At 37.0% G+C, this 9846-nt stretch overlaps 3 protein-coding genes across 3 annotated transcripts in view; 2 read left to right on the top strand and 1 right to left on the bottom strand.

Moving 5' to 3' along the window:
* LOC103509515 (DCN1-like protein 3) overlaps positions 1-3283 on the bottom strand; it is a 9437-nt gene extending 6154 nt beyond the window's left edge. Inside the window, exon 1 of the mRNA XM_026823712.1 lies at positions 3157-3283. The gene's annotated coding sequence lies outside the window, so the exon portion shown is untranslated. The remainder of the gene's footprint in view (positions 1-3156) is intronic.
* LOC103509503 (protein enhancer of sevenless 2B) lies at positions 2859-6360 on the top strand. Its single transcript, XM_008474130.3, has 4 exons — positions 2859-3271; positions 4456-4553; positions 5249-5534; positions 6094-6360. Exons 1-4 carry the CDS (start codon positions 3194-3196, stop codon positions 6358-6360), a joined length of 729 nt encoding a protein of 242 aa, XP_008472352.1. The 5' UTR covers positions 2859-3193.
* Positions 6361-7227: 867 nt separating this feature from the next.
* On the top strand, positions 7228-9841 carry LOC103509346 (protein enhancer of sevenless 2B-like; the record flags this gene model as incomplete). Its single annotated transcript, XM_008473958.3, has 4 exons — positions 7228-7642; positions 8394-8491; positions 9138-9423; positions 9725-9841. Coding segments are annotated over exons 1-4 (579 nt in total), but the record flags the coding sequence as incomplete, so codon positions are not given.
* Positions 9842-9846: the final 5 nt, after the last annotated feature.

Below are 9846 nucleotides of genomic sequence, written 5' to 3'. Positions count from 1 at the left end.
AATCGAGAATGATAATAAACTGAATATTAAACAAATTAGGTAGGTACAAAGGTATTCTTTAACCATGATCGAATAAACTACGGCTAAAAAATTCCCGGAGGGACGGGCCCTGCTTGTAATTAATTTAATTTAAAAAGAGTCAATTCATTAAAAAATGAACTTAACTCATGATGGTTCTAAATGCAAAGTCCAGGGCTAGAAGAATGAGGGTTTCAATGTGGTAAAAAAAAGTTAGTAGCGTTATAGGCTAATAGATATAACAGCCCGTTCACACTAGCACGATCCGGTTTTTTTGCCGTTCCGGCATTTTCACCGTCACGGTATTTTCGCCGTGAGGCGCATACAAATGAATTAGCGTGTTCACATTACCAACGATTTTTCGTGGACGGCAAAAAAACTGGAACGGCGATTTTTTACATTCGGAATTGTCACTGGATTTCATTCCGGCGAAAATACCATGCCGGGAAAAAAAACCGTCGGAATATTCAGTGGCAATTGAAATCAAATAGATGTGTTCACATTGTACTTCCGGTTTTCAGTTTTACCGTTGAGTCCGCGCTGTGTGCGATGTTTTTAATTTGCGATGTTTTAAGCTTGAATACGACTAATGAATAGAACGGTTTTTTTTGCCGTGGATGGCTAATGTGAACACGAGGGCCGTTCCGGTTTTTTTCCCGTCGTAAAAAAACCGTGCAGTGTGAACGGGCTGTAATTCTGCAGAAATTTCAAAGCACAAAGCCTATTCAGAAATTCCCGTCGTAAAAAAACCGTGCAGTGTGAACGGGCTGTAATTCTGCAGAAATTTCAAAGCACAAAGCCTATTCAGAAAAAAAAAAAACTCAGCCGATTACATTACTTTCCTTCCTATAGGATACGAAAAGTAAAAAATAAGCGGCAAGAACAACCATTTTCATAAGCCTTTTGGTTTAAGTGATTAATTATCAAGATATCCTGTAGCATAAAGGATAAATTCCGTTGCCATGACAACGCTTATACTGGCTGATGTATCTTGTTGCCATAACAACGCTTATACTGGCTGATGTATCTTGTTGCCATGACAACGCTTATACTGGCTGATGTATCTCGTTGCTATGACAACACTTATACTGTCTGATGTATCTCGTTGCCATGACAACACTTATACTGGCTGATGTATCTTGTTTCCATGGCAACGCTTATACTGGCTGATGTATCTCGTTGCCATGACAACGCTTATACTGGCTGATGTATCTCGTTGCTATGGTTTCCAGCGTGTTTGTTCCTATTGGTTGCGTCACTCGAGTTCTGATTGGACCGATCGGTTTGGTACTCTACAAAGTCGTCCAATAGCGAGGGCCAGGCTTCTGTATCGTCATATTCCACGGACGAGACTTCTGCACAAGTACCAAAAATAGAAATAAAGGGAGTAATAATTAAGTGGTAGAGCAAACAGTTAGCCTACCTTCCTATGTACATCCAACTGCAAAAGTACACATAGTGGATTTATATACCTTGTATGTTCTTATTAGGAATTTCCCTAAGATTTTTAGGTTGGGCTTGGATGGTGGTAATTGTAACCAAACAAACAAGATACCGGTAATTATGCAGAAGTCACGTCCATGGAAAAGAAAAGCTCCTTTTTGTATTTAACCTAACCCTGTAATAACACTAATCACTGCTCTAATTGTGAAAACTCCTTCTTGTGTTTAACCTAACCCTATATAATAACACTGATCACTGCTTGTTTGTGCCAGTTCCTTTGGTAGCAATATTCCACGGACGTGTCTTCTGCACAAGTACCCTGGACTAAATTGAACATTATGAGGGATACCTAAGTATGATCTTGTTACAATATTCTGTTGAATGCAATATGTTTGCCATAGGAGGTATCAAAGTTCAAAGGTCAAGAATGAGTTAAACATGCTTTGGGAACAATTTTTCCATGGTTTATCTGTACAAACAAAACACTTCTTAACTTACCTCTGAATGACTTGATTAATTTAAGTTGGAACACTTGAGATAGGGCAATCAGCAGCTCATATGACAATCTTGTTGGGAAAGTCAAGATAAAAATGTAGCTAAACTGTGAAAATACTGAAAGATTTGAAGATCAAGAGAAGAAAATCTGCCAAGACGAAAGACGAGACAACAGTCCGAGAACAAGAAAACAAGTATAAAAGAACCAAAGACTAAAGTTCAATGAACCTTTTTATTTTATTCAAAAACCCAGGATTCTATCTTTACAAGATCCCAGGAATCCCAGGATGAAATTTGAAACTCCAAACGAAAGATTTTACCCCCTTGAAATGTTCACGCTACGCGACTGATTTTTTGTTGATGGTGGAGAAGTTAGCAACTGCTTGTCATAATGCGCCCCACAGATAGGCCCCTCGTTCATTGGAACCGATACTTTCGTCCGGGAGAGAGCCCGCGGCCCGCGTTCCCACTTGGTCAGGAAAAAATCGTATTGGGAACATTCTCCTTTAAATTCAACTGCCTACAAGATAGGTATTCGGAAAAAAAAATCAGATGAAACTCACGACAGGTGGGAACGGGTTAACGGGCCTTTACTACGGACTGTGTATAATCGGCTACAGTGGACAGTCCGCCTTTTACTATTTTTTAAAAATTCCCGCTCAAAAGATCAATTTCATAAAATAAACAAAACCTCTTTGGAAAGAAAAATGCATTTTGTTGACGGTAGGGGAAAAAACACAGAAAAGAAATTTTTTGGAAAGAAGACAAAAATTCAAAAGTCAGATTGTGCTTTTTACCTAATTATTTCCCTTTGATTTCCCGCTCAAAAGATCAATTTCATAAAATAAACAAAACCTCTTTGGAAAGAAAAATGCATTTTGTTGACGGTAGGGGAAAAAACACAAGAAAAGAAATTTTTTGGAAAGAAGACAAAAATTCAAAAGTCAGATTGTGCTTTTAACCTAGTTATTTCCCTTTGAACAAACTTAATTATCAGTTAATGATCGAATTTTGTGTTCCTTAAATGTAATTCAATATGTGTCAAGTGTTTTCGTATGTCTGTTAATCGTACTTTCATCGTATTACTCGGTTGAACATTGAAATGTCTGTGTAGAGTGTGTAGCTTATTTCCAGCACCTCACAAGGACACTCCTCTGATAAAATTCTCTTGTGAATAATACAAAGCTTTGAATTGCTCACCAGGAGATCCTTTCTGTAGAATCGAGCACTTGTGAACATGGAAGCTATCGCCAAACACGACTTCAATGCTACGGCAGAAGATGAGCTTAGCTTTAGAAAAAGTCAAGTACTGAAGGTGAGAGGCCCCACTGTATACAAAACTATGAATCATTATCCAGTGCCTTGTACTCATCCAATGAGCTAATATTACAATCCAACGAGATAATATTACTAATGCTCCAAGAAAGATGAGAAGGGGTAGATGTTTGGCATATTTGTCTGAGTTAGATCAACAGTATCTTATTTTATTCCCTGACCTATCATTATATGATATGATAAGGCTTCATGTCATGCTAGGGGTTAATACGGGTAGATGTTTGGCATATTTGTCTGAGTTAGATCAACAGTATCTTATTTTATTCCCTGACCTATCATTATATGATATGATAAGGCTTAGTTTGGCATATTTGTCTGAGTTAGATCAACAGTATCTTATTTTATTCCCTGACCTATCATTATATGATATGATAAGGCTTCATGTCATACTAGGGGTTAATAATATTACAATCAATAGGAACATGTTGACATAATGTTTCTCAGTTTCAATAAAAGAGTTGTGTTCAGTATCAATTTTTGTCATGAATGACATCTCTTTGTTTGATACAGCAGGTTAAATTTTACAATTTGATTTGAACCACAAACCTCTAGATATGAATCTTACTGCACCAACAACTGAGGTGCAGTGCAGAGGTTGGTTTGGTATCAAGTAAGGAAGAGAAAGAATAAATAAAATATCCAGGCATAGTCAGCTTAGAAACTATTCAAGCTACAAGCACTAGCAAACACTAATCAATTCAGACAAAAAAATTAGATAGCCTTAGTCATATTTTACAGATTAAATTGATAAGGTGGATTGATTATCTGAGAGCACAGCATTGTGCTAGGCCAAGTTCCAGTAAGCATTATTGATAAGAAATCGACAAAAAAAATTTTATACTTTATACTAAACAAAACCTCCTCTATTTAGTATAAAGTTCGCCTCAGGTGAACACTTACAAGGCACACGTGCTACCGAGGGAGATACAAAGGGGTGGGCATGCTACGACACAGACCACATGCGTCTAATGTAGTAGTTGTTTCATTGCTAGGAACTAAAAACGGCGGTGAAACACTCATCTTTTTTTTTTCAATTAGACAAGCATGACTCACCTTTAATATTGTCTACATTCAAGATGATTTCCACCTCATAATTATTGTTTAAAATTAATTTAGGAAACCATCCCTGGTACTTATTGCTAATTGATTACATTTGCATTTCAGATTTTGAACATGGAAGATGACATGAACTGGTATAGAGCAGAACTTGATGGAAAAGAAGGACTAATACCTAGTAATTATATAGAAATGAAAAATCATGAGTAAGTACCTACATGTAACATGAGAATAATAAATGTTAATGTGAGTCATTACTCATTAGTCATTAGGTACCTACTGAACTGAAAGGGGAGGGTGATTTAGTGTACCTATACATGGGAATAATAAATGTTATTCAAAAGATATTGTGAGTCAGTAAGTACATACTGAACTGAAAGGGAAGTTCGTAGGGGGGGTAGGATCGTTCGAGTCCCAATGAATGCAGAGAATAAAGTCTTTAGAAGTCTTGAGTCTTGATTAGCTTGTTTTTAGGTCCAAGGGAAATAATAGAAAGTGCAAAGTATGTACCTATTAGGTAAATTTTTGTTTGTTTGGAGTTTGATAAAAATTTATGGACCACTGAGCGTAAAAAAAAGACTAGCAACAATCTGCAACTTGTGTTCATGTCCTGAGAAAGAGCGGAAATTATATGAACGCCTGACGTTTAATTGAGTTATGCAATGTGCTCATCACTGTAGGTATGAGCAAATGAGGTATATATACCTAACTAGGTATGTATTGAAATTTCGTCCATTATTATTACGTAGGTACCTACAAACTTAATTAGTGCGCGAAAGTCGAAAGTTCAGGTGCTCTTTGTCAATTCATTCCAAAAAAAAAAAAATCTAAAACTGTGTCAATTGAACTCCCTCCCCCATTACTTGTTCCCTAAACAAACCCTGTTACCCTTATGTTTCAGCTGGTACTATGGAAGAATAACAAGGGCAGATGCAGAGAGGCTCTTGTCAAACAAACATGAAGGTGCTTTTCTAATTCGAGTCAGTGAAAGTTCCCCAGGGGACTTTTCTCTCTCTGTCAAGTGCTCAGATGGTGTCCAACATTTCAAAGTTCTACGGGATTCTTCGGGCAAATTTTTCTTATGGGTTGTTAAATTTAATTCTCTGAATGAGCTAGTGGAGTATCATAGGACAGCTTCAGTTTCCCGATCACAGGATGTTAAACTTAGAGATATGGTGCCAGAAGAGGTAAGACCTTTAGTCTAGGCATGTAAGGGGTAATCCTTTCAATAGCTAAGGTTCTTCTGGACCTTATAAATCTTGATATAAAGCCTAGTACAGCAAGTCTAGTTTGTTTGTTTGTTTGGTCGCATGTCCTGAATGGATAAATTTCAATAGCTAAGGTTCTTCTGGACCTTATAAATCTTGATATAAAGCCTAGTACAGCAAGTCTAGTTTGTTTGTTTGGTCGCATGTCCTGAATGGATAATTTTCAATAGCTAAGGTTCTTCTGGACCTTATAAATCTTGATATAAAGCCTAGTACAGCAAGTCTAGTTTGTTTGTTTGGTCGCATGTCTGCCTTGTAAGCTCTAAGTCATGGGTTTGATTCCCACCCAGGGTGGATTTTATCCTGAATGGATAATTTTTGTTCTTGGAACTAGAATAGCTTCAGCATTTTCTTTACCTAGTTATCACTTTTGACTCTAGAGTCCATTATATATTATTAAGAAAATCATATGGAAAAAAAATCTTGTGCTTCTACTTTTCTCATGTTCTAATGCACATTTTGTGTTGTACTTTCACAGTGTTTAGTTCAAGCTCTATACGACTTCACACCACAGGAGCCCGGTGAGTTAGAGTTCCGACGAGGTGATGTTATTACCGTCACGGACAGATCAGACCAGCACTGGTGGCATGGAGAGATTGGTGCCCGTAAAGGTCTGTTCCCCGCTACTTATGTGACTCCGTACCATTCATATATGACAGAGGCCCATATGGGTATTTGGACTTTGGTACACAGGTTTTCCATGGGCTGGACTAAATTGGACATTATAAGGGGTACCCAAGTATGAACTTGTTACAATATTCTGTTGAATGCAATAAGTTTGCCATAGGAGGTACCTATCAAAGTTCAAAGGTCAAGAATGAGTTAAACATGCTTTGGTAACAATTTTTCCGTGGTTCATCTGTACAAACAAAACACTTCTTAACTTACCTCTGAATGAGTTGATTAATTTAAGTTGGAACACTTGAGATAGGGCAATCAGCAGCTCATATGACAATCTTGTTGGGAAATTCAAGATAAAATGTAGCTAAACTGTGTAAATACTGAAAGATTTGAAGATCAAGAGAAGAAAATCTGCCAAGACGAAAGACGAGACAACAGTCCGAGAACAAGAATAAAAGAACCAAAGACTAAAGTTCAATGAACCTTTTTATTTTATTCAAAAACCCAGGATTCTATCTTTACAAGATCCCAGGATGAAATTTGAAACTCCAAACAAAACTCAGAACGAAAGATTTTACCCCCTTGAAATGTTCACGCTACGCGACTGATTTTTTGTTGATGGTGGAGAAGTTAGCAACTGCTTGTGATATACGCCCCACAGATAGGCCCCTCGTTCATTGGAACCGATACTTTCGTCCGGGTGAGAGCCCGTTCCCACTTGTTCGGAAAAAAATCGTACTGGGAACACTCTCATTTAAATTAAACTGCCTACACTCCTACAGGATAGGTATTCGGAAAAAAAATCAGATGAAACTCACGACAGGTGGGAACGGGTTAACGGGCCTTTACTACGGACTGTGTATAATCGGCTACAGTGGACAGTCCGCCTTTTACTATTTTTTAAAAATTCCCGCTCAAAAGATCAATTTCATAAAATAAACAAAACCTCTTTGGAAAGAAAAATGCATTTTGTTGACGGTAGGGGAAAAAACACAAGAAAAGAAATTTTTTGGAAAGAAGACAAAAATTCAAAAGTCAGATTGTGCTTTTAACCTAGTTATTTCCCTTTGAATGAACTTAATTATCAGTTAATGATCGAATTTTGTGTTCCTTAAATGTAATTCAATATGTGTCAAGTGTTTTCGTATGTCTGTTAATCGTACTTTCATCGTATTACTCGGTTGAACATTGAAATGTCTGTGTAGAGTGTGTAGCTTATTTCCAGCACCTCACAAGGACACTCCTCTGATAAAATTCTCTTGTGAATAATACAAAGCTTTGAATTGCTCACCAGGAGATCCTTTCTGTAGAATCGAGCACTTGTGAACATGGAAGCTATCGCCAAACACGACTTCAATGCTACGGCAGAAGATGAGCTTAGCTTTAGAAAAAGTCAAGTACTGAAGGTGAGAGGCCCCACTGTATACAAAACTATGAATCATTATCCAGTGCCTTGTACTCATCCAATGAGCTAATATTACAATCCAACGAGATAATATTACTAATGCTCCAAGAAAGATGAGAAGGGGTAGATGTTTGGCATATTTGTCTGAGTTAGATCAACAGTATCTTATTTTATTCCCTGACCTATCATTATATGATATGATAAGGCTTCATGTCATGCTAGGGGTTAATACTATTACAATCAATAGGAACATGTTGACATAATGTTTCTCAGTTTCAATAAAAGAGTTGTGTTCAGTATCAATTTTTGTCATGAATGACATCTCTTTGTTTGATACAGCAGGTTAAATTTTACAATTTGATTTGAACCACAAACCTCTAGATATGAATCTTACTGCACCAACAACTGAGGTGCAGTGCAGAGGTTGGTTTGGTATCAAGTAAGGAAGAGAAAGAATAAATAAAATATCCAGGCATAGTCAGCTTAGAAACTATTCAAGCTACAAGCACTAGCAAACACTAATCAATTCAGACAAAAAAATTAGATAGCCTTAGTCATATTTTACAGATTAAATTGATAAGGTGGATTGATTATCTGAGAGCACAGCATTGTGCTAGGCCAAGTTCCAGTAAGCATTATTGATAAGAAATCGACAATTGACAAGATGATTTCCACCTCATAATTATTGTTTAAAATTAATTTAGGAAACCATCCCTGGTACTTATTGCTAATTGATTACATTTGCATTTCAGATTTTGAACATGGAAGATGACATGAACTGGTATAGAGCAGAACTTGATGGAAAAGAAGGACTAATACCTAGTAATTATATAGAAATGAAAAATCATGAGTAAGTGCCTACATGTAACATGAGAATAATAAATGTTAATGTGAGTCATTAGACTCATTAGTCATTAGGTACCTACTGAACTAAAAGGGGAGGGTGATTTAGTGTACCTATACATGGGAATAATAAATGATATTCAAAAGATATTGTGAGCCATTAAGTACATACTGAACTGAAAGGGAAGGCTGATTTATTGGGTTAAAATGAGACTTATTGGTTTATTGGGATATAAGATATAACAAGGGTCTGAAAACACTGTCAATTTGTGCTATGGGGGCTCTCCATGAGAGGTGAACATGATAATGATTGCAGTCTCAACAGGTATTAAGAAAATGTTAGGTAGGTACTTAGAGTATGAGTTTATAGCTGAAATATCAACACACAAATGAACAACACGTTTATTTGGGTTAAAATGAGACTTATTGGTTTATTGGGATATAACAAGGGTCTGAAAACACTGTCAATTTGTGCTATGGGGGCTCTCCATGAGATGAACATGATAATGATTGCAGTCCTAACAGGTATTAAGAAAATGTTAGGTAGGTACTTAGAGTATGAGTTTATAGCTGAAATATCAACACACAAATGAACAACACATTTATTTTACTTACTTGTTCCCTAAACAAACCCTGTTACCCTTATGTTTCAGCTGGTACTATGGAAGAATAACAAGGGCAGATGCAGAGAGGCTCTTGTCAAACAAACATGAAGGTGCTTTTCTAATTCGAGTCAGTGAAAGTTCCCCAGGGGACTTTTCTCTCTCTGTCAAGTGCTCAGATGGTGTCCAACATTTCAAAGTTCTACGGGATTCTTCGGGCAAATTTTTCTTATGGGTTGTTAAATTTAATTCTCTGAATGAGCTAGTGGAGTATCATAGGACAGCTTCAGTTTCCCGATCACAGGATGTTAAACTTAGAGATATGGTGCCAGAAGAGGTAAGACCTTTAGTCTAGGCATGTAAGGGGTAATCCTTTCAATAGCTAAGGTTCTTCTGGACCTTATAAATCTTGATATAAAGCCTAGTACAGCAAGTCTAGTTTGTTTGTTTGGTCGCATGTCCTGAATGGATAATTTTCGTTCTTGGAACTAGAATAGCTTCAGCATTTTCTTTACCTAGTTATCACTTTTGACTCTAGAGTCCATTATATATTATTAAGAAAACCATATGGAAAAAAAAAATCTTGTGCTTCTACTTTTCTCATGTTCTAATGCACATTTTGTGTTGTACTTTCACAGTGTTTAGTTCAAGCTCTATACGACTTCACACCACAGGAGCCCGGTGAGTTAGAGTTCCGACGAGGTGATGTTATTACCGTCACGGACAGATCAGACCAGCACTGGTGGCATGGAGAGATTGG

Source organism: Diaphorina citri, unplaced genomic scaffold (assembly GCF_000475195.1).
Source record: "Diaphorina citri unplaced genomic scaffold, Diaci psyllid genome assembly version 1.1 scaffold23, whole genome shotgun sequence".
Classification (NCBI taxonomy): domain Eukaryota; kingdom Metazoa; phylum Arthropoda; class Insecta; order Hemiptera; family Psyllidae; genus Diaphorina; species Diaphorina citri.
This window is presented reverse-complemented; position numbering and strand designations above follow the sequence as displayed.